Source organism: Capricornis sumatraensis, chromosome 2, assembly GCF_032405125.1.
Source record: "Capricornis sumatraensis isolate serow.1 chromosome 2, serow.2, whole genome shotgun sequence".
NCBI classification, from domain to species: domain Eukaryota; kingdom Metazoa; phylum Chordata; class Mammalia; order Artiodactyla; family Bovidae; genus Capricornis; species Capricornis sumatraensis.
In genome coordinates, this window is record NC_091070.1 from 51,594,821 (window position 1) to 51,619,546 (window position 24,726).

At 44.7% G+C, this 24,726-nt stretch overlaps 1 protein-coding gene across 1 annotated transcript in view; it reads right to left on the reverse strand.

Moving 5' to 3' along the window:
* The window catches only part of MYO1E (myosin IE), a 214,168-nt gene that overhangs the window by 20,779 nt on the left and 168,663 nt on the right, over positions 1-24,726 (reverse strand). The window contains exons 19-25 of the mRNA XM_068963676.1: positions 20,380-20,524; positions 16,282-16,396; positions 15,904-16,073; positions 14,357-14,502; positions 5,584-5,730; positions 3,755-3,912; positions 1,595-1,687 (exon numbers count right to left, since the gene is read on the reverse strand). Of these exons, the coding sequence (XP_068819777.1) occupies positions 1,595-1,687; positions 3,755-3,912; positions 5,584-5,730; positions 14,357-14,502; positions 15,904-16,073; positions 16,282-16,396; positions 20,380-20,524 (974 nt within the window). The remainder of the gene's footprint in view (positions 1-1,594; positions 1,688-3,754; positions 3,913-5,583; positions 5,731-14,356; positions 14,503-15,903; positions 16,074-16,281; positions 16,397-20,379; positions 20,525-24,726) is intronic.

Sequence of the window (24,726 nt, forward strand, 5' to 3'; positions counted from 1 at the left end):
AGGACAGCCAAGGGACATCCAGGGTGGAACATATTCTAGGGCCATGACACTCAAAGGGGGTCCCACAGATGGGCTGCTCTGTGCCACCCATGAACCAGCTACCCTTGTAAGTTCAGAAATTAAGAGCCAGCATTTAGAAATGTTCAGAGCAGTTTCACAGATATATCTCATGTCTGCTGAATCTAACAAGAAATTTTGGCTTGTATTTTGATTGTTTTTAAAATCCTAGTAGTTTTTATTATATCTTACAAAAGTATAGTTTGTGATGGGTTAAAAATTAAGGGAAAAAAAACAACACAAAAAACTAAACCAAAGCTAAAAAAACCCCCTTGCTTTTGATCCTTCACCACAGAAAGTATAAGTACTGACATAAGGGACTTGGGTCTAATTGCCTCATTTTACTGATGAAGAAACTGTCATGTACAGAGGTTGAGAGCTGTGCTCAAGGTCAGGTAGTTGATCTGAGGCGACTCTGGCCAGTGTAGTTGAGGCAAATGAACTTTCCAGGTGGTCTGGCCAAGATTTTGCACGGGTGGCTGGCGCATAAGTAGTAACACAGTACTACATGGTTCTCTTAGGTTCTTTTGTGCTTGGATTTCCTTCAAGAATAAAGGCAGAGAGGAGGAAAGACAGCCGGGCCAGGCAGGATGGGGACTCCAAGAGAGATGAGAATTGGCTTCTCACTGGTAGGCACCGTTGTCCATACTGAAGCACTCAACTATGTGATTCCAGGGCAGGGGTCTAAAGAAATGCTTCTTACTGCTTATTTTGGATGCTGCTACAAATAGATTGCCTTGTCTGGCATGATCTGAGTCAAGCGTGGTCCAGAGATGACCCTTTTAAGACCTATAACACTAAACTTATTAACATCCAAACATTCTGGAGGCAGTTTCTTATTAACAGAACTGTGAGCGATGGAAAAACACTTGTGAATTTGGAGAGCACTCTTCCAATACTAAACAGATTTTAAAGGGCAAAACCTCTTACATTTATTTGGGTTTGGATTTTGACTTGCATGCTATATGTTTATCAGTTAAACAATGAGAAAAACGTAACATAAGATCTAAAAATTTTTTGGTATCAATTTTGCAATTCTCTCAGATATTACTTTATTTTTTTGGAGCCAACCTCCTAGATCCTATCTGGCTAAGAATAAAGACTTTCTATTTCTTCATTCAGCTGTTAACTAGATGCACAGTATTGTCAGCATTTGGCTGGAGCTGGGTAGTGATGGTGGGGTTATACCTGCAAACTCCAGTTTCCATTAAGGCAGCATCCTACATCTTAAAAATTGATGACATTCTGGTTGCCATGGGCAGTGAACTCTTCTTCCTCTTACTGATGTAGGAAGCCTTTCCTAAGGAATTAATACTTCCAGGCAAATCGCTAACTTGGCTACAGTGCGGTCTCACAGGTTCATACACAAGTCCCGTGAATTTTAGGGTCACAGGTAGGGCCATCATGTTGGGAGGAGGACATCTGACACTGAGATGGCTCACGGCTGGCTAATATGTTGGCATCTGTTGGCTAATGCGTTTCTTCCTCAATGCATTTTACACATCTGGGTCTCGCCTACAGCGCATGCTAGGCTTACCTGGTGGCAGAGGGGCAGCTCTCATCGGGTAGTTGGCATTGTGAGTCCTGCTGGAATAATCTCTGCTTTGAATTGTATTCCTTCGGGTAGGACCTGAAATAAGCCAGCAAGATAAGGTCCAGATCAGTGCTACTGGCTGGTTTTTATGGCTCCTGATGGATTTTTGCTGGTGGAAAACTTTTGAGAAGTTTGGAAGGCAGGTCTCTGTGGGATCTATAGGAGACTGGTTGCAGGGTAGACAGGCTATGTGAGGGGCATGTTGTCCTGGCAGCAGCTGGATGGGAGGGGCCAGAGGATTCGCTGACAGAGGGAGAGATTTGGAATGTCAGAGACAATGGCTTTACAAAGAATTATTAATAAGCATACAAAGGGGTTTCTATTGTTGTTGACTTTGCGAAGAGACAGATGGGTCAAATGAGTGTTTGCACTCATGTTCTGCCCAGAGAGCACAGAAGCTGAGGCTGTGTTAGCTGCATACCACGGTCCCTGGAGTGGACACCGCAGCTCCCCCACCTCTGCTGTCGTCCAGAGCCTTCCTCACCAGAGTTTGTGCTCTACAATCTTTGAAGGAAACACAGAGATGCTGAAGGGGAGAAGCAGACTGGCACCCTTGACATGATGCGCAAGCATCAGAAAATAAGCAGCGCTAAATGGAGCCCTGTGGGGCCAGAATGAGGCCCGGGGAGGCGGGGCGACTGCGGCCCAGACGAGACCTCTGCAGAGGCGATGTGTTGGAAAGAACTACAGTCAATAAGGTCTCGAGTGGGACATGAAGGAGAGTGCGATTAAGCCAGCTGGAACAGGGCTGCAGAGGAAATTCCTAGTAAAGAGGAGAGCAGGAAGTGGCAAGGTATGAACAGCACAACGCAGAGGAGCCGGGTATCAGGTCCTGGGGTGAGGGGAGGAGGCCAGGTGTGGGGGTCCCCCTTCCTGCCCTCCCTGTCTCATGGAGATACGCTCAAACACCGTATTACACAATGGCTCACTTTGAGGCCCACTGAGCAGTGCTCTCACTCATCCTCTGGTTATCCACAGTGCTCCTTGGCCTGGCCCTGTGCCCTGGGGTCTGAGCCAGTGGACTGCTAGGCTTCTGCACTCGAGTCGGGTTTGGACGTGTGGGAGGCACTGGCAGGAGGCCGGAGTGCCAGAGGGGACAGGAGTTGGGGTACTTTTTTTTTTTTCAAATTTAAGTATTTAATTTACATTATTGTGTTAGTTTCTGATGTACAGCAAAGTGATTCTGAGACACGTGCTTTTTTAGATTTCTGGGGTCTCCTCCACATCCTACATCCTTAGGGTAATAGTAGCATCTTGGATTTCTCTGCCCGAGCCCCAACCCTGTTCCCTTCATCCTGCCCATATCTCTGTAAAGAGTCCTTTTATGTAAGTGTCTTCAAAAATCCCACCTAAATGTGCTGCCTTCTGCAAGTACTCACTGATACTCAGACATACACCATTTTCTGAGTGGCTACTTTTCTGTGCTGTACTAGTGAGTTACATAGTGCATGCCAGTGTGTGCTGTAGACAGAAGCCACGAAGGCCCATTTTATACTTGGCATACTCTTCATTGGGTATACATGCGTACTGTATTCTGTAAGGGTGGCATCTAAAAAAAAAAGAATCATAGGCCAGGAAAAGGAGTCGAACTATAGAGTGTGAGTTAGTGCACGTGTGTCTCCTAATGAAACAATTTAAAGTGAAGGAGGGAGATATTAAACGTGATGCACTGTAACGGAGTGAACCCTTGTAAGGAGTTGGTAAGTATGGTCAATTTCTTTAACACTGACACAGAGGATGAAGTTTGTATTGTTGACAAGACTGGACTGGAAAAGGCTGGGAAATGTAAAGCTGACAAATAGATTTGTTTTAAACATAATTAATACTGTAATGCCAGGAATACTACACATAACTACTAAATGATTCAGAAAAGTTTAACCTGCCCATTTGCCTTGACGTTGGTTTAGTCTGAAACGTTTCAATCAGAAGAAAACCCCAGCCACAGGAAGCGGTCAGTGTACTGGTTCTTTGGCCCGCAGATCTGTGCAGTGTTATGAGCATTTGGTGGGAAAAGAGTTTAGCTTGGAGAGAGGGTGAGCAGAGGCCAGGCAGGGAGCCCAGCGGCCCAGCAGCGGCCCCGCCCGTGGGCCCGTGCACACTTACGGGAGTTTCTGGGCAGCCCGGGTCCGATGCTGACCTGCAGCACTTTGTTGCTGGGCTTGAGGATGGCCAGGTCGCCAAAGCCTTGGTGGAACTGCACTTGCCGGGAGCCCCCTGCACTCCAGGGACCCCAGTTCTCCTTTTTCAACTTGATTTCAAGCCTGTGACAAGCGTATATGTTCGAATTAACAAAGAAAGGGAGAGAAGCAGGGAGAAAGTGGCGTTCACAGACCCCAGCCTGGAGTTGCTTTGTAAAACAAGACAAGACTGGATCACGGGAACCAGTCTGGGGCCCAGTGGATGGGCATGGCGCATGCTGAGCCACCAACCAGAGGCAGAGCACTGGGGGCCCAGCCCCTGGGAGATAATAGCTGGTAAGGGAGGTGCCCCAGTATTGGAACATGGTCAGGTGGAGACAGGTGGGGACAGAAGGAAAGGCCACCCTCCAGGCCACACCTGCTGCCCTGCCTCTCCGTGTCCTCTCTGATTGCCCAGGTCTGTGGGTGAGGAGGACTGAGAGACGCCAGACAGGGAGCTCAGTCTCCTTTGCACAGTATGTGGCTAGTATTTTTAAGTTGTTGTTTTTTTTTAATTATTTTTTTAACTGTTTTTTTTGTACTGGGGTATAGCTGATTGACAATGTTGTGATAGTTTCAGGTGGATGACAAAGGGACTCAGCCATACATACACATGTATCCGTTCTTCCCCAGACTCCCCCCCCCATCTAGGCTGAGAACGCGGCTACTATTTAATTAATTTAAATTAATTATAGAATTAATTTAATTCTATTCGTCCACCTTCACCCCCACCCCAGGGAGGAAAGGACACTAGCAGCCAATACCCAAATAAAAGGGAAGTTTACTCACAAATGCAAAATCCCCAGCCAGTTTTTTTATTTCCTATGTTGCCGATATGCCTACATAATGCAGTTCCATATTCTGCTTTTTTAACCTTGTATTTTTATTTTGTAAGACAGAAAAACCATAATTGCCAGTAGCTGCCTATTCTTTTGAGCAGCTTGGCTTATACATATTCTTACTTTTTTTGAGTTACTCCCTTTATCCCAAATTCTCAGACAAAAATAACTGCCCCTGGTTCTCATGGCCAAATTGTTGTTTGAAAAAGCTATAATGACTTCATTCTACTTCTAGTGTCTATTTCAATTCAACCGCAGCAGGATGAGTTATGCTAAGTTCCCCCACTCCTGGAACGAAGGCTTTACTTTGGCCCCTTGCTTGTGAGTAGGAAGAGTGGAGGGTATCCTCGTTTTATAGATGGGAAAGTTGAAGAAGAACAAAAAGCCAAATAAATCACTTGGCAAACGTGAGACTAGAAGTTCAACAGTCTGCCAATGTCTGGCACATAAGACGATGTTATTAACGTAAATGAAGGTGAGCCGGGACACAAGACACTGGCCGTCCACAGCCCCCAGTCTCCAAATGCCCCACCAGCAGGCTGTGCCATGCACTTGTCTAGGGGATTTAAGCCCCAATCACTTTCTTCTGCTTCAGCCTTACACTGTTTCTACCTGTTCTGCGAAATAAAATATTCCTTCATTAGTAAGATACAAAAATCTGCCTTTCTTGACCTCACGTTGGTGACCTTCGCCCAAGGGATAAAATATACCATTCAATGAAGTCATCTCACAGAAATGCAAAAGTAACCTTCCCAAAGTCCATGGCAATCACCCGGACTGCCCTCTGCAGGCCGTATGAGTCCACAGGAGAAGCCAAGGCCCCAGAGCTCCTTAGAGCCACCCGAGCCAGTCAGACCCCACCCCTACTCCACAGTGGACCTCAGCAGTGAGATCAAGGCCCCAGATCCCAACTTACGTGTTGCTAAATTTCAGAGGTAGTTGCTTCTGGGTTTTTTCCTCATAACGCTTTGCTAAGAGGCTCAAGAACTCAGTTTTGAAGACAGATTCAAGCAAACTGTCATATTCTTGCTCATGAAGAATAAAAAGGTCATCCTGCATAGTACTGCAAAGAGATGGTAAAGATTCAATGAAAGCTGCAGTTTTGTTGATTCCGTGATTTTTTTCCCCACCCTTTTTTTAATCCTGTAAGATAGCACTAACTTTCCACCATCTTCCTCTGCTACTGAAAATCTTTAAAACAAAACACAGCAATGAGTACAAAAATAAAATCCCTAATGTCTGCTTTTAAAAGAAGTTTATAGTCTACCAACAGCATAATCAAAATATTCTCTCACATGACTTTTAAAATCAGGAAATTAAGGACAATTTAGTCTGTATTTTAAAAAATCCATTTTCAAATTCAACTTCTATGTTCTTAAAATCATAAAAACCCAGAATGTTATGAATGTGGTAAAAAAAGGGACAATTCCCCTTAAGTCCCAAGTCAGCAGCATTTAGGATATGGTTGCAGCTACTGTAATACATCCTAACTTGAAGAACCGTAAGCTCCGTTATCAAAAGAGAAACCAAAGTCCTATGCTTCATAGGCACGAGTTGGAAGCCTTTAGGTATTCAGTGCTCTGCTAATACTGCCTGCTAGATGCATAAACACATCAAACTGCAGAGAAATGAGAGACAGGTGTACACACAGCAAGCATAGTCCCCACCCTCAGGGTGGGTCAGGGAAAGGACATGCCTTTGTGGGAGTTCCTTGTTTGGACAGGGTAGGGCTGATGGGGAAATTCATACACAGAGTGGATGTTAGGAGCTGCAGGAAGAATGGAAGAGAGAGGGTGAGGGGCAAAGCCAGAACTGGGGAATATGCTTAGTGGTAAGGGGACTTTTCAGACAGTTCCTCTCCAGGCCCAGCCAGAGTTTGTGGAAATCAGAACACATATACACTTGAGAATTTTTCTTCCTTAGTTGCTAGATGTATTGCTCAACTGCTCACCTGAAAGAGGCCACCACCCCAAAGGCTTCATTATATACAACCCTACCATTACCTCCTAGCAACACTGTCATACATCTAAGACAACCCTCCTAAGAATGACGTCTCGTTAGGGACAGTAAGTGTTTTTCCAGGTACTAAAAACAAAGTAAGTGAACTCACTTCAGTAAACTGACCACAGAGATTAAATTTTAATCTCTCCAAGTACAGGAAATACCAATGACATGGTTCTATCAGTAACACAGGAGCTGTTCCTGTGTCCTGCACAGGGGGCCCCAGGGCTGGGGCATCAGTAGGATTATTGCGCTGTGACATGACCAGACAGTGAGGCGAGGGCAGAGGACTGGGGTATAAAAAATCTCTGAGAGTGAGGAGCCTTCTTCCATGGAGTCTGATCCAACTAAACAGCAACTGGGCTTCCCTGGTGGTTCCGAAGGTAAAGAATCTGCCTGCAATGTGGGAGACCTGGATTCGATCCCTGGGTTGGGAAGATCCCCTGGAGGAGGGCATGGCAACCTACTTCAGTATTCTTGCCTGGAGAATCCCATGGACAGAGGAGCCTGGCAAGTATTAGTCCATGGGGTTGCAAAGAGTCGGACACAACTGACTGACTAAGGTTACAAAATAGGGTCTCTCTGTTCAGTCACAGGAATATGACAAGGTGAGGATGGGCAGTCCATGGGACCAGAAGTCTTCCTTGAGTAGAAAGAGCCTTTGTGGATGATCCCAGGCTTGTTAGGAATCTTCTCTCTCTGTTCCAAGGCAGGGAGCTAATGACTTGTACCTTATCAAGCCAGTAGCTACAGCCACAGCTCCTCACTCTAAACCCTCAGCCCCTGTCTTTCTACAAGAGCTTTTAATCCACAGGAGGAAAAATGTATAAGGTAGGACCACAATAGAGTTGGATTGCAAAGGCACAGTATGACAGCATTCATAACTACAGGGGAGGAATGGAGTAGAGTAGCAGCAAGATACCCTCACCAGGAAAGAGGAGCCCGGCCCTTCACATCCTGCTTACTGGACCAGTAGACCAAACAGCTCTTCCTGGATGTGAAGTCAGAACACTTCACAGGCATGTTGGGACACATAATGGCCATTTGGGTGGAGCATGTGGTCATTACTATTACCTCAACAGTGTTTCCAAATATAAGAAAAAGCAATTCAGGGCCAACATGACAGTTCTACAGTGCCTGGGAGCCAGGCGTCTACTCCTCCTCCTTACAGGTATGATCAGAAAGTCATACAAGTCATTTCTGCTTGCACCTCATTGGCCGGCATATGTCACATGGTCACACCTAGCTGCAGGGAGCCTGGGAAATGCAGTCCTTGGTTGGCTGTCAGCTATTGTCATGTAAAGGAGAGAATGGGTATTACGGGACAGCTGAGAGTCTCCACTCCACCTCCTTGCTCACAGATTTACCCAACTTTGGAGTTGGAGTCTTTTCTGAGAACAGTATACCTCAGAAGGTGCGGCCACAACACTCCTATAATCCTCCTGTTTCTAAGTAGATGAAAACTCTGGAATTGTTTTAATTACTTCAACGACAGCAATTCCAAACTCCAAAAGGCACTTGTGTAAAAAGCTGCTCAAAACAACTCTCCCAAGTCATTTGGAATTAATGAAATAAAGTCCCAGCATCCTAGCGCAGGGCTACGAAGACCTCTGTGTCAGGAAGGAGAGTGTACGGAGGGGAGAGGGGAACAACAGGCGCTGTTTGGCGTATGGGGCAGAGTGAAACTCCCGTTTCAGCTGCTGGATTCACGTCTGGGCATGTCCATTTGCCTGGCTGGCCTTTAGGCGGGACAGTAATTATTCGACTGGATTATTAAAGGAGTCCAACATAAGAAACCGTGAGTGGTTGAATGTGTGCAGACTATTAGGAGTTTCATGACCAGGAAGAAATAAAGCCAGCAGGCCAAAACATCAAGGTCAATTATCAGCATGAGTCTGGAAATGAGAAGAGACTGTCTGGACATTAGGACTTTAACCATCAAATTCAAGAGCCCTTCCCTTTGGTGATCGGAGTCAGAAAATCAGGAATTCTCTTCACCCAGGCCAGAGCTTCAGCTCATTCCCCTTGCCTCAGCCCAGGTTCCTAGGTCTGAAAACAAAGCTTTCACACCTTGTTTTTTTCCCCTAAAATATCAGACTTATTTTTGGACTTCACCTCCGTCTTCTTCAATTGCTCAAGTTGCAATTCCTTACAGATGTTTGACGTAGGAGCTTATGTTGAAAGAAGCTTAACTAGTCCCTGGTTTGGCTCTTGATTGGTTCTTTATCCTCTGTTTCTGTGGCTTATTGTACAGCTGACCACACTAGAAATGCTTGGTTTACTCCCTTAACCAAATCTTCATAAAAATGTTAGTTACAAAACCCTGGGTAAAGTTTTAAAGGAGTTTTTTCTTTTTTTCTTAAGCTGAAAAGGCAATTTCAGCTAGGATGGCCCCTGCTTTTCTTTAAAGTCTCAAAAAGAAATGTTTTCTGCTTATGAAATAGATACTCCTTTAAAAAAAATTATATTTATTTATTTATTTTGGCTGTGCTGGGTCTTTGCCGCAGCACTCAGGCTTGCTCTAGTTGCAGCGTGCAGGCTTCTCTTGTGGCAAATGGTCTTGTTTGCATGTGGGATCTTAGTTCCCTGACCAGGGATCAAACCCGATTTGCTTACCTTTCAAGGCAGATATTTAACCCTAGACTACCAGGGAAGTCCCCAATGCTCCTTTCAGTAAACTGAGAACTACAAAGGTAAAAATTAAAAGCAGAAGAAAACAAGCCTTATCCAGAACTCTACCACCCAGAGATACCAGTAGCGCCAGTTCGGGAGCCTACTTAATTTCTCTGAGAAAGTGCAGATACATGTGGTGTCAGGCCTCCTGGGAAGAGCTTCACCCGACCACAGGGGAAAGGCTCAGTCCCATTTTTGTGTCCCAGGAATATCCTGGAAACCAATCTCTCCACACTTGTAAGCTGTGTGCCCCATGTTTACGCAGGGCATGGCTCCTCCTTCCAGAACGCCCTGAGGCAGGGACTGTGTCTCACCAACTGCAAATCCAGAGTTGAACACAAGGTTGGTGGTCAGTCCAAAAATGCAGAAAACTTCCAGCTTCCCAGAGCTCAAAATCCATAGGAAGTCAAGATTTCAGGAAAGCATCAGGTCAGCAGAGCAGATCCCAAGTGAGGGAGGCTGTTCTTATTGCCGGAGAGTTAGGACAATTAGGCAACGAACCATTTTTAGGCAAGAATGTCATGCCCAGGAGTGCTGGGGCCTCTGTCTAAAGCCCACTCCTTCTAGGCTGACTTTCCTAGTATGTACAAGTACTGGAAATCTACTGACCTACGCAGACGGCCCTGAAGCTTTTGATCTTAGGCCTCTGGGGGTCAGCTATGGGAAAGAGAAGGACTACTAGAAGCTTCATCAGAGAGAGCTCCATATAGGAGACTTTGTGTTTCAAACCTCATGAGCTACAACAGGAAGGCCAAGAATACAGGCCATTGTACCTCCTGACCACTCTTCCAGCAAACTGAGTTTTTCAAATAAGAGCGAGACGAGGTCAGTTCCTCGATGGCTCAGCAGGTAGAGAATCCGCCTGCAATGCAGGAGACCCGGGTTTGATCCCTAGGCTGGGCAGAGGCCCTGAAGGAGGGCATGGCAACCCACTCCAGTATTCTTGCCTGAAGGACTGAGGAGCCTGGCAGGCTACAGTCCAAAGGGTTGCAGAGTCGGATACTAAGCACACACACACAGGCCAGTGAGGTATTTGGACAAGCAGCAGCTCTTGAAGGAGCCTGCAGAAACGATGCTCGGCCTTCCATCAGCGGTCCCCTCAAAGGCTTAGAAATATGATGCCCCAAAGGCATCATCAGGAGTGTATCACCTCCCGATATTCTCACCACGTCTCCATGAAGGCAGACATGCAGGTTGTCAGTGTTCGGCCTTTTATTTAGATAAGGAGTGCTCCTTTCCCTGTGAGTGACTGTTATCATCACAGCTCTCTGAGCTATTGGGCCTAATCTATTTTTTTTTTCTTGTAAGTTAAAAAAAGGTTTTAAAAAATTTCAATTATAATTCAACTAGATATATTTCAGTACACTTATAAAAGGTAGAGACTTCTAAAAATATGATGTCTATTGAAGTATTAGGAAACACTTTTTATTATGGAAAATTTCAAGTATATCAAAAAGTAGAGTAGCAGAATGAACCACCACATGTCAGGAGTTTTCAACAACGATCAATCTACAGACAGTCAAATTCATCTGCAGTCTCATTACCCCCACTTCCACAACATCAGCTAGGTTATTTTACAGCAGAGTATAATCATATTATTTTATCATTAAACATTTCAGTGTCTATCTCTAAAAGATAAAGCCTTCTTAAATATAAATGACCACAATATTATTACCACACCTAAAGGAATAAACAGTAAATCCTTCATACAAAATACTTGCCACGTTCCCTGGCAGCTCTGACAGTAAAGAAGCTGCCTGCAATGCGGGAGAATTGAGTTCAATCCCTGGCTTGGGAAGATCCTCTAGAGAAGGGAATGACAACCCACTCTAGTATTCTTGCCTGCAGAATTCCATGGACAGAGGAGCCTGGCAGGCTACAGTCCACGGTCACAAAGAGTTGGACACAACTGAGCAACGAACACTCATAACACACTTGCAAAATATTTAGTTATTTTACATTCCCCAAATTGCCCTGTATATTTTCTTGTATGGTTGGTTGGTCTGAATAGGCAGCTGTGAGCCAATTTGGCCTCCCCAGTAGTTATAAGAGTTAGGGATGGGCTGAAAGATCAGGTTTGCAGGACACTTTGATAGTCTGAATTAGAAGCCATTAGGTGGTCATTCGAGCCAACAGTCAAGAAGTCCCATGAAGTCTTCAAAACACACATTATGACTCTCTTCCCAAAGTGCAAGACAACTGTTCAAATTTTTCTCTATACTAATACTGAAATATATTGAGAATACACGTGTACACACACCCACACAGATACGTTCTCCTGGTACCACAATCAATTTCTCCTCTATGTTTGATTCTGCACACTCTATCTGATTGCACTTCTATTGGTTTAGATTACTGGCCTGTCCCAGTGGCTGAAAGAAATGAGGCAATGGTTATTAATCCTGGCAAACTGGGGCTCAGTGACTGTAACACACAGAAATAACACCTTTAAATGACTCGGGCTCTTTTTCCCTCCTAGAGTCAGAACAAATTTCAGGCTAAGTACCTCATTTTATTACATCCTCCAATAAGGAAAGGCAACAAGGAAGCAAACATCCAGACCATGAATATTAAAAAGAAAGTGGAAAAAGAATCTGATCTTAACTGTGAGACACTGTATCCCCAGAAGCTGTGAAAAAAGAAAAAGAGACAGGGAAAAAACTTGAGTGTGAATATCCCACACCTTGATAAGCCTCAGAGACTTGATCAACAAGACACTGAGTGTCCAAGTGCCAGGTGCACGTGTAGATATACAAAGATCAAGCGCCGCTTAAGGCCTCTGAGGGCTGCAGACACACCTAGGCAGTAGTAACTGTGAGAACAACACTCACTCTGAGTAGTGAGCACTTGTGTCCCAGAGCTGTGACTCCTGGGCTTTCAACTGTCAAGTGTGCCCAGCACGTTTTAGCTCACTCAGCTTAGCCCAGGTATAAGCCCTTGTTCCCATGCAAGATAAAAAAAGAAGCTTCCACTTGGATTCCTTGGACCAGCAAGGGCAGCCTCGGGGCCCAGTAACCAGGAGAGTGTGGTCAGCAGGTCGTGGCCTGGTCAGTGAGCTGCATGATCAGAAAGACCTTTGGGAAACCAGACAGTGCCTAGAGTGTGTCTGTGAAATCCATGGCACTGAGAACCACCTGAGGTGTGGCTGCAAAAGAGCTGCTGATGAACACATCTGCTTACCAGTTCTACCGCATCTTCAACTGAAGTGTTTTAAACACTTAACGTCACTGCCCTGCCTGGCTCTTTATCAGGAAAATTGGGAACAGACAAAATCAGAAACCACAGTGACATAGGCAAGAACAGACACAACTTAAAATCTGCTTTGGATGATTGCACTGGAGCCAGGCTTTTGTAGCCTGGTAAATCAGTTTCCTGTGTGCACAGAAACTCTGCTTTTGCCTACGAGCAGCGATTTTGTCTTGTGTGTGGAGTAACAGTGTAGAGCAGTCCTAATTCTAAGAAGACGCATCTATAGGTAACCAGAACATCTCTAATATTTTAATATGATGGCAGCCCTTCGCTTGCCCTGGCAGAAGTTGAGGCATCCTCAGAAGGGTCCCAGGACATGACTCAAGGAGGAAGCCTCAAAGGGGCCTTTCTTCCTCTTTTCTTCCCCTTCTGTGACGTGAGGATTTCCTCTCATCACAGGGAGGATTTGGGGAAGTCTCAGCATATGTGGGTCCTTGTCATTTTGTCCTTTACTGTGCCCATCTTTGCATGAAATGTTCCCTTGGTATTTCAAATTTTCTTAAAGAGATCTCTAGTCTTTCCCATTCTATTGTTTTCCACTATTTCTTTGCATTGTCCCCTTAAGAAGGCTTTCTCATCTCTCTCTGCTATTCTCTGAAACTCCGCATTCCGTTGTGTGTATCTTTCCCTTTGTTCTTTGCCTTTTGTTTCTCTTCTTTTCTCAGCTATTTGTAAGGCCTCCTCAGACAACCAGTCAGCCTTCTTGCAATAAAGGACAGAAATGGTATGGACCTAATAGAAGCATAAGAGATCAAGAAAAGGTGGCAAGGATATGCAGAAGAACTCTACAAAAAAGCTCTCAATGACCCAGATAACCATGATGGTCTGGACATCCTGGAGTGTGAAGTCACATGGGCCTGAGGAAGATTTCTACAAATGAAGCTAGTGAAAGTGATGAAATTCCAGCTGAGCTATTTCAAATCTTAAAAGATGATGCCGAGAAAGTGCTGCATTCATTATGCCAGCAAATTTGGAAAACTTAGCAGTAGCCACAGGACTGCAAAAGGTCCTGTGGCCACAGGACTGGAAAAGGTCCTTCATTCCAATTCCAAAGAAAGGCAATGCCAAAGAATGCTCAAATTACTGTACAGTTGCACTCATTTCATAAACCAGAGTGCTGATGGGAAGAGCAAGGGTGCCTACCTGTGAACCTGGAGTTGAAGGGAGCATTTGGCAATGACCCCAGGGTTACAGATTATGGAGACCAATTTGTATTCCCCCTCACCCCCGGGGGAATGAGCAGGCAGACGGGCCTCAAGGAGTCCAGAGATCCTTCCTATCAGGACAATCCAAGCTCACAGCAAACTAAAAGCAGCACTGATGACCCAGCGGCCACCTCTGCTCAGGCTTTCCCTGGTGAAATGGGTTAGGCTTTTCCTGGTGAAATGCCCTCTTCATCAGGGGCAAGGTGGGCTTGGGGGCAGGACTCAAGAATGTTGACCCCCACCTTCAATAACAGCAATTATGCCCTGTTTGTTTCACAGACTACATTTTTTTTTTCCCCTCAGATTTTATGGGAGCAAAGGATCTGAGCATCCCTTGACTAGAGGAGCAGATCAGAAGGTAACCTTTTCTTGTGATTGTAGTACTCTCTGAGACCCAAGAAGATCAGCTCTTCTCAGGGAAGAAGAGAAAACTGGGTTCTCTTCATCATCATTTTTACAACTGGGGAGCCTGACGCCGCGTCTCTCCAGGCGGTGCTTGGAATAGCAGATGGCAGTGTCGTGCAGAGGTGGGGCTCCCCGTCCCCACCCTTGGCCACTTACCTGAGGGACACAGACAAGATCCTCTCCATCTCGATCCTCCGCTTCAGTACCTCCTTCACCAGGCCTTTGTCTGGACCCTGTTTGACCTTTTCTCGTCCAATCAAGTACAAGCATTTTGGAGTCAGAAGCAAGTCTCGCTTTACGCTCTGTAAGGACAGGTGTTTTAGAAAAGTGTCAGAGTGACAGTAGTCTACACACAGGACATCGGTGACCAGGTGAAAGGAAGCTGCTTCAGGCGGTGAACTTTCACTACAATCAGAGGGTGACTCCCTTTATCATCCAACTCTTTCGAGAGCAAAAGAACATGTTACTTATGATTGTTAGGTTGACATATACAAAACTGCTGATACTTGACTCTCTTTAACTTATAAAAATGTTAGACTCACGTGGATCCACCTAAGGGATCAGGGCAAACCAACACGCAGGGTGACCCTACCAATGGTCTGCTCCAGGATGTTTCTCATACAGGGGTCCCTCAAGAGACCCTGCATATGTAATGTTTGTGAGTCCATTAAAGTTTTACTCTTTAAAATTGATACATTTTCATTTCAATGGTAACCCTTAAAAATCTAATACAAATGTACTGTGTTATATCCAAACAATACTGAGAGACTTAACATTCATGTTTGTATTCAAACCTGCCACCAGAGCCAGCTAGCACCATATTTAGTTTGTAAGCAGTGATTTGGTTTTGGCAAAACAACACCATCCTTCTTCTGAAATTATTATTGTTCGTTCTTTATTTTTTTCCCCGACCAAAAACCAAACAAGAAATAACTCACATAAAAAGCTCTTAATGGCCCATAATTTATTATGGCTTCAGATTTCACTATTAGGGTCAAAATTTTATTAGGCAAAAGAAAAAAGGCAGATGTCTAAAGAAAGAGGTTAAAAAATCAGCTGTCCTCCAGTGGCTCTGTCAAAGCCCCGCATAGTTATTTGCCCAGGGAAAATGGGTAAGAACACTTCACTTAATATTCTCAATCTTTTGATCCAATGAGTCTACTCCTAACAATTTACTCTAAAAGCATAAGTAGGCAAATGCACAAAGCCATGTGAAAGAATGCTCATAGTATCCTTTTATTTATGATGGTTAAAAAAAAAAAAAGTCACGAGAAGAAATTAAGAAGAAACTGGCTCAAAATAATAGTGAAGCAACTGTTGAATGGGATACTATCCAGGTAAACAAAACAATGTATAAATTGTTATGATATTAACATATCTATTAATATAGAAAGTTCTCCCTGGTGTATTTTAGGAGAAAACCAATGCAGAACACAAACCAGCATTAAGGTAGATTTCAGTTTTGTAAACTAAATATACAAATGTATGTCTGCATGAAAACGTTCTACAGGAGGCACACACAATGTTAATAGTGATTGTTTCTGGGTATAGGTGGCTATTTTTCTCTTGGCTTATCTGCATTTTCTACATTTATCTACAATGGATACGTTCTGTTTTGGTAATCCCAAAAGCAAAATGATGAGTTATTTTTAAAACTAAGGAACCCGTTTGGTGGCTCCCAGGGCTGGGCAGGCAGCACGCACCTTGAACCTCCTGTCGTACTTGGTCACTGTGTCTGCAAAATCGATCTTCTCCCTCTTGCCCACAAACTGCTGGAGTTCCGGGTGCTCCTCCATCCCAATGTAGTCCCCAATGAAGTTCCTGTTAATACTGTTTCTCCGTCTCTCCTTCTTGTTCAACAGAAGGTTGGAGGCTGCAGTTCCCAAAAGGGCAGAGAAGGGAGAAGGATCAGTTCCCTACAAGGAGGAAAATGCTCCGTGTGGAAAGACAAAGAGAGACTCCTAATGAATGCAAGGCTGCAATGCACAGTATGTGCAAAGTACAATGAACTTGTAACTTCATCTAAGCTCAAAAATATTCTTGAGAGTTGGTAAATGAATGAAATAAAATGACTGTAATACCCTCTTCTCTCATTTGGACATATTTCTTCCGGGCCACAAATTTCCTCCATGATTTCTGTATCACTCGAGCATACCCATCGTACTTTCGCTCCCTCATTTCTTCTAGAAGAAAGAGCTGTGAAAAGAGAGAAGACAAGTGTGAGTCAGTTCACAGGACCTGAACATTACTTTCTTGGATATTTCAAGGACGCTCAGTTTAGTCAAGGACACAATGGGAAGCAGCTTCTCAGACTCATAAACAAAGGAGAAAAAAATGTGTTGCTTATGGTCACTATAACTTTTATATGCAAATATACAGAGACAAGATATTTTGAAAGCTAGTTCCTTTCCAGTTGCTGGGTCTCTGCCGTTGCACGCAGGCCTTCTCTGGCTGTGCTGAGCGGGGCCACTCCTCCGTGCGGTGCACGTGCTTCTCGTCGTGGTGGCTTCTCCGATCGTGGAGCGTGGGCTCCAGGCACACAGGGCCAGTGGTTGTGGCACATGGGCTTAGCTGCTCCACAGCATGTAGGCTCTTCCTGGATCAGGGATCAAACCCACATCCCCTGCACTGGCAGGTGGATTCTCATCCACTGTACCACCACGTAAGTCCTTATATATATTCTTTTACTAAAAAACATAGTGGAAAATAGCTGGATCTGAGTGTATTCAGTTGGACCTTAATGATGGTGTCTCCCTACCTTGTTCCTAACCTCTGTAAGAATCAAATGAGTGATTCAACACACACCCATTTATTTCCCACCTTGATCCAAAGAGGACATTAAGTGGCTAGATCAAATGAGCTCACGGAGGCAGCTTTTAGTGCTGCAATATAAGCCTCGTACTAGAATTTTCCAGCTTTTGCAGAAAGCTCGTGCTGCTGTGGAAGGAGGGCTGCCCAACTTTTGGTTCCATGAAAGTACAGAGTTCCTGCCTCACAGAAATCTATAGGGAGTCATTGGGCAGAGGATAATAACCAGTGATTGGAGCTGGACTTATGATGTGTTAATAAGGACTTGGATTCACCAAGAGGGGCTGAGGCTGATTTGGTTAAGGGCTCATGTCAGACACTGGCAGGTCTTGAGACTCAGGTCATCTTAACGATGAATACTGTTGTACACGACTCACCAAAGCTCTAGAATGACGAAGACGCCAGCAAACAGCTGTAATGCCCACAATGGATCAGGAATCATTCTAGATGCTTTACACACATTACTTCATTCAACCACTCAGCGACTACATGTACCGCTTATTTGCATTATCTCCAACTTCAAGAGGAGAACATCAGTACTAAGACTGGGCGGAGCTGGAAAGTGAACCGAGGTCTTTCAGGTTCTGCCAGGCTCCTCCTCACTTGGACATAGAATCATCTGCTTCTAATCAACTTGTAAAATGGTGGCGAACTCTCATTCACCTAGAAAGTAGTTTACATGACTCTCTAGGAATAAAAAACAGACCAATAAAAACCCAAAGTAATGATGACGGATGTCTATGTAAAAACATTCCAGAACTAAACAAGCAAATTTGGTTTGAAGGCAGCTGGGCTTGATTTGTTGTCTCGGTTTATCTGGGTTTGTACCCTGGAGCAAGTGATCTCTCCTCCTGACATTCAACTTCTCCTTCTCACAGCTCCACCTCAGACTCAACGTATCAAGAGAGGGGCACTTCATTCCACAGCCATCAGTGCCATACAATAAACAAAGGTGCATATTTCAAGAACAAAAGATTTTTTTCAACAACTGGCCAGAATGTTTAAAAATCTGAGCCCAGCAGTTGCCTGGAAGATTATCCATTGGTGTTTTCTTTTCTGTGTTGGGTTTCTGAGTAAGTCTTGTTTTCTTCTTCTTTCCCAGAACTATTTTGAGAGCGTCATAGAAAATATACTTGTGACTCAGAAAGGATGAACAGTCAACCAATTCCCAACTTCCTATAGACCAGTTCAAAGATGAGCTGGTTTTTAGGTTCTTTCCAAAAGCCATAGGGGTTAGAAATCAGGGAGGTTCAAGAAGAAAGAGAGAGAAAGGGAGAAGAAGAGAGAAAAGCAAAAAGCACAGACACACATAACAAAACCAAAGCAAACTCTCTCATGCCTAATGTGGGTTCTCAAAGCAAATGGGTTATTTTGTAAATTCAGCACATTTAGTATAAAAGTTAAAGCAAAATCACAGGTTAGATTTTTAAAAACCTTTTTTTTGGCCATGTCTTTCTTGCGGCATGTAGGATCTTAGTTCCCCAACCAGGGATGGAACTCATGCCCCCCGCAGTGGAAGCGTGGAGTCTTAACCAATGGACTGCCAGGGAAGTCCCTAAAAAACAATTTTTGTAAAAGTGTTTGCAATGTCAGGGCTAGAAACGGATGGAAGAGCAATGCAGGGAGGGGACAGAGTAGTAATGATGGGTGTGTGTATGTGTGTGTGTGTGTGTGTGTGTGTGTGTGTGTGTGTGTGAAAATGGGGGAGAGGAAGAGTCAAGTGAAGGTAAAAATGCAACTGGGAGGAAAACATGGAAAAGAAAAACCAAAAATAAATCTTGATTTGAAAGTAAAATCTCAAAGCTCTACTGAATCAGGAAAAAAAAAGCATGAAAAACATTGAGGCTGTTTCTGTGAAAATTCAGCAAGTCGAAAAAGTAAAAACAGAGGAGAGGGTATAAAACAGAAGAGTTCTCCATTGTACCGATAAATCACTCCAGCCCGTTTTAGAAAGAACAGGAACTGTTCTGTGGGTTGCTTAATGGTGTATGACACAACATTTTCATTTTATATTTGGAAATGAAATTGCTGTGAAGCTACAAATATCTCAAAGTGGAAAATGCTACCACAAACTTTTCATATGGGTTCTATCGATGTGTGCCACTTATTATTTAACAGCCTTTAAAGTAATTCAGTTACAATTATTAGCATTTCTGATCTCAGGATGATCCTGGGAGGCAGGCAGAATAGCAGTGATGGGGCCCCTTCTAGTGGAGAAAACGCATGGCAGGACCAGAATCTGCCTAGAGTCAAGGGTTTCCGTTATGACCAACACTGCAGGTTCTCTTGGTGATATGGTGACTACTTTTGCCAAATTCACCACCAACTCTTTTTTTTTTTTTTGGCTACTCCACACGGCATGCAGGATCTTAGTTCCCCAACCAGGGGTCGAAACTGTGCCCCACTGTGGTGGAAGCAAAGAGCCCTAATGACTGAACCAGCAGGGAAGTCTGTCTCCATAGACTCTTGAAAATAGTCTTGTGATTATTACAGGAACCTCAAGAAATGGTGACACCCACCCCCATTAGTTCCAGCAGTTTCTCCAGCTTAAAAATTGTCTTCATTTTTAAGCTGAAATTGTCTTCATTCCACAGCCCTAGAGCTATGGGGCAGAAGGACTGAGAGGCTGTGTTGGGTTCCTGCTCAAACTGAGAACTTCCTGTGAACAATCATTCAGCTCAGGGTGATCACATGCTCCACAGGAAAGATTAAGAAGTTCCACTAAATTAATCTGTGGAAGTCTGATAAGTTTGTAAATTGTAAAACCTTTGTGTTTTGAGTTCCTTACTGGTAAATATCTGTATCCTTTAAGACTGGAGATTTCGCCTTCTATCTGTTGGTCTCCTCAAAGTCCTTTCTGGGCTTCTTCACAGTCTTCAAAGTACAGTCCTGGGAATTCTCACTCCCAGGCTCTGCTCTGCCTTTGTGTGACATGCTTTCTTTGGTGTCAGCCAGGTGAGGATATAGGTTAACCCAAGCCTCCTTTCTGGGCGAAGAAGTACCTATTAGCTGAGACACTACTGGACACTGAAAATAACTGCTGGGCACCTCCTCTGAGCCACTTTCCTCCTGAAGCTCTGAGTACACAAAGGCTCATAAACAGACCCTGACCTCAAGGCAATGGCCACCTAGAATGGGAGAGATAAGTACTAAAGAAAGCTCTTGTGATGATAGTTTTGTATCCAAGCTGAGGACTCCGAAGGTGCTAGGGTGTGGGGCATGAACCACACAGACTCGGAGTAGCGGAAAGCCTTCTTTGAGGAACTGACATTTAAGACATGAAGCACAGGAGAAGTAAAGAAACCAGCCTCGCTGTGTGGAGGGGGCTGAGAGGGGGGCCACAGGGAGAGGCGTGGCCGGAGAAAACTCACAGATTCGGGGGCTTTGATGAACACCTTGCTCTTCCCTAGCTGGAACTGGTCACTGTCCATGTTGACGGACTGCAGCAAGTGCAGGACGCCTTGTTTCTCATCCCCCTTCCATGAGGGCCAGGTGGCTTTTGTCAGGATGGCATACCTGTGAGGAAAACAGGGAGAGAAGGATCAGGCTTGGCCTGGACGCCCCCAAAAGGCACCCGGTGCTGCTGGAGTCCTAGCCATCCCCTTGCCTCCCTTCCGAGGCTCAGGCGTAGACCTTGACAACTGCAAAAACCCACCGGGTCTGGTATGCCCATTTCAGAGCCGCCACCTACTCTTTCCTTCTCCAACTGTTTCCATGCTAACGCCCTGGAGAAAATCTGCTTTTCCTTTCTACCACTGTCTAAAAATAGCATCGCTGAAGGTCACCAACGACACTCTTCTGGCAAAATCAAATGGTCTTTTCTCAACACTGATTTCCCCTGATTTCTTGGGAGCACTTAACAGTCAACGTGAAGAGTTTTATGGAGCTCCCCATAAGCAGCTGTTATGATTACGATGGATCGGCTTTCACCTGTGGAGCTCTCTGCATCTTGAGTCAGGAGGCCCTGGTGACTGGTCCTCAGCTTTCTCCAGTCTCATCTCTGCTTTCTCTGGCTCACCCCACTCCTGGGAGGATGGCCTCCTTTTCCTGCACACAGTCCCTCTTCAGAGGCTTCGCCCATGCTATTCTCTCTGGCAGATGTGCTGGTCTCCAAACCCCTCAGAGGGCTGGCTCCTACCCAGCGGTCGGGGTGTAGCGGGGAGGGTCCGGACTTCAACAACGCTTCCATAGAAACCTTTTTGGACAACCCACGCAAAAACTGTCCCCTTTGCTATTTTCTCTCATAGAAAATAATATTTTGCCTTCAGAGTATATATCAATTTGTAATGATAGTCATGTCTGTACCTATTCGGGTAATTTATGCCACCCCCATGGGGATAGGAGCCACGAGGGGATGTCATATCTGTGGGGCTCACCCCACACATCTGGCACCTGATACAATGCCAGGAACACGGCAGGAAAGAGTAACCTGTTGTAATTAAAGGGTGTTCTCTGCATCAGGTGTTGTTCTTGGTGCAGTAGATTCCTTTATCTCTATAGCAACCTCAGTCAGCTGGTTTTCCCATTTTGCAAAACAGGAAAGAGAGGAAAATAGAGAACTACCCAAAGCTACTGAGCTAGCAGACGTCAGAGCTGGGATTTGAACCCCAAGCTGTTTCTTTCATCACAGCAGTACCTACAAGACATGGATTAGTATACGTGTAAACCTTTCCTTCACAGATGATACAGTCTACTACATATGTCTATGTTAGAAACATGATAATTACATAGTGAAAGTGAAAGTTGTTCAGTCCTGTCCGACTCTTTGCGACCCGATGGACTGTACAGTCCACGCAATTCTCTAGGCAAGAATACTGGAGTGGGTAGCCTTTCCCTTCTCCAGGAGATCTTCCTGACCCAGGAATTGAACCAGGGTCTCCTGGATTGCAGGCAGATTCTTTACCAACTGAGCTATGAGGGAAGCCCTATTATATAAGAGGTTAACCTAATAGGGGAGACAGAAGCCTATTACAGAATGTCAAATACAAAAGGTACCAAAGACTCGAGGTGGAAGGAAGGGAGAGAAGGATGGCGGGAAGGAGGGGAAATTAGAGGAGAGTATGGGTGAGGAACTGGAGGGTGTGTTCTATGTGCAGGCACATCTGGAAGATGAGCAATGAATGGGCCCAGGCCACTAAAGAAGCCCCCCTCCTCCTCTGTTCCCAGAAGCTACTACGAGGAGTAGACTCACTAACGGCATCAAAGGGAGAAGGGAACCTTGACAAGGAGAGTGGCTCTGCCTTCAGGATCCTGGGCTCTCTAAGAGGACACAACCAGGCACATCATGCGCACAGAGCCGGCTGGTTGGGACTACGGGGATTCTAGGGACCCTCTCTGCTCCTCCTAAATATCCACGTTCTGCCTGATAATATAAATTTCCTTGAGAAGCAAGTCCTGCTGCTGCTGCTGCTGCTAAGTCGCTTCAGTCATGTCCAGCTCTGTGCACCCCCACAGACGGCAGCCCACCAGGCTCCCCTGTCCCTGGGATTCTCCAGGCAAGAACACTGGAGTGGGTTGCCATTTCCTTTTCCAATGCATGAAAGTGAAAAGTGAAAGTCAAGTCACTCAGTTGTGTCCGACTCTTAGCGACCCCATGGACTGCAGCCTACCAGGCTCCTCCATCCATGGGATTTTCCAGGCAAGAATACTGGAGTGGGGTGACATTGCCTTCTCCTACTATATGTAAAACAGATAATCAACAAGGGTCTACTGTATAGCACAGGGAACTCTACTCAATACTCTGCAATAACCTATATGGGATATGTATAGCTGAATCACCTTGCTGTACACCTGAGATTAAAACAACATTGTAAATCGACTATACCCTAACATAAAATAAAAATTTTAAATAAATATATAATTTTAAAAGTGTTTTCATCTGGTATAATTAAAAAAGAAAAAGTTTACTGACTGGTTTTAAAAAAACCAGTCAGTAAAAACATGATGGAGTATGTTCAACACAACCTTTAAATTCAGAGTGTTGTTAGGGACAATTTTATCACACAAGGCCTCTGATAATTCAGTGCACACCCCATGAGAGGCTTCCAAGAAACACTAAGAGAACTTCCCTGGTTGTCCAGTGATTAAGACTCCAAGATCCCAATGCATGGGGCATGGGTTTGATCCTTGGTCTGGCAATTAAGATCATGCATGCTGTAAGGCACAGCCAAAAAATAAAGAACAAAAGATACACTAAGAACTCCTTTGATTCTGAGAAACTGTGGGGCCAAGATGCCTGTAATTCACAAAAAGAAGGGCCTGCAAGGTCCAGTGAGGAAGGTGCATAAATTCCCCTTAAAAGGCTCAGTAGAATTTCAGGTACGTATAAAGTCCTTGGCGGAGTTTTGGGGTATGGTCTGGAAAACTGTCATCAAAATCCAGAATATGGCTCTGCTGCTGCTGCTGCTAAGTCGCTTCAGTCATGTCTGACTCTGTGCGACGCCATAGATGGCAGCCCACCAGGCTCCGCCATCCTTGGGATTCTCCAGGCAAGAACACTGGAGTGGGTTGCCATTTCCTTTTCCAAGGTGTGAAAGTGAAAAGTGAAAGTGAATTCACTCAGTCATGTCCGACCCTTAGCAACCCCATGGACTACGGCCTACCAGGCTCCTCCGTCCATGGGATTTTCCAGGCAAGAGTACTGGAGTGGGGTGCCATTGCCTTCTCCATATGGCTCTAGATCATAAAATTTCTCTGATAGATTAATGTGAATTCTCCTATTCACTAATTAGAGATAAAAAGCTTAAAAATGAAAATGTCTACCTGAAGCCACATAGCAGCCTGAGTACATTCCTTACATGGCATAATAAAGTTGGCTACACCAATTAAGCCTCATAGAAATGACTGACAGCAGAGATGCTACTGGGGGATCTCAGTGGTGAAGAAGTAGTAATGTGTCTGCAATCTAAAGGGAGGAGGGAGAAAGCTCATGCAGAGTATGGGTGCAAAGGGAAAGAGCAGACCAACAAGGTGACACGTTTCTTCTAAGAGTGCGATTTTGCTTGGCTTGATTTAATCCAATCAAAATGATAAACCAAAGTATTTTTATTGTGCAACTACAAATAGGTACCTCTTTGCAATTCACATCAATCCCCTATTAAAATAATACTGTATTTCTCTCTCTCTTGTTTTAAGAGTACGGAACTTGGTTTCCAGAGACTTTTTCTTCTCCTTTTTCCTGACAAGACCTATAAGAGTTTGGGTCTGGGTAAGACATGGGAATTGCCTGTCCCTTTGACCATGGACCACTTGTGGTGGTTCCCTTTGCTTTTAGGAAGACTGGCAGCATTCTCCTCACTTCCTTTTGTACTTCACTGGAGAGACCAGAGCATAATTCTAGTACAAGGTTCTCTCACTATGTAAGTACACCCAGTTCAGTCATGTTTCTCCAGGACACACTGGTGGGAATGGGTTCACAAGGCAATGGGATGCTGCCTAATAGGTGCCTATGATAATTTTGCAGAGATGAGCCTAATGACTTACACCCCTTTCATCAAGTGGTTTCAACTTAAGACCAATATTTCATCCCAGGGCCTTTGCACTGGCTGTTGTCACTGCCTAGATTTCCCTTCCTTGCCCCTAGGCTGCAAGGCTCCTTTAAAATCTTTTAAAATGTATTTTTGGTTGTGCGAGGTCTTTGTTGCTGCTCACAAGCTTTCTCTGGTTGCAGCAAGTAGTGGCTGCTCTCTAGGTATGGTGCGCAGGCTTCTCATTGTGAT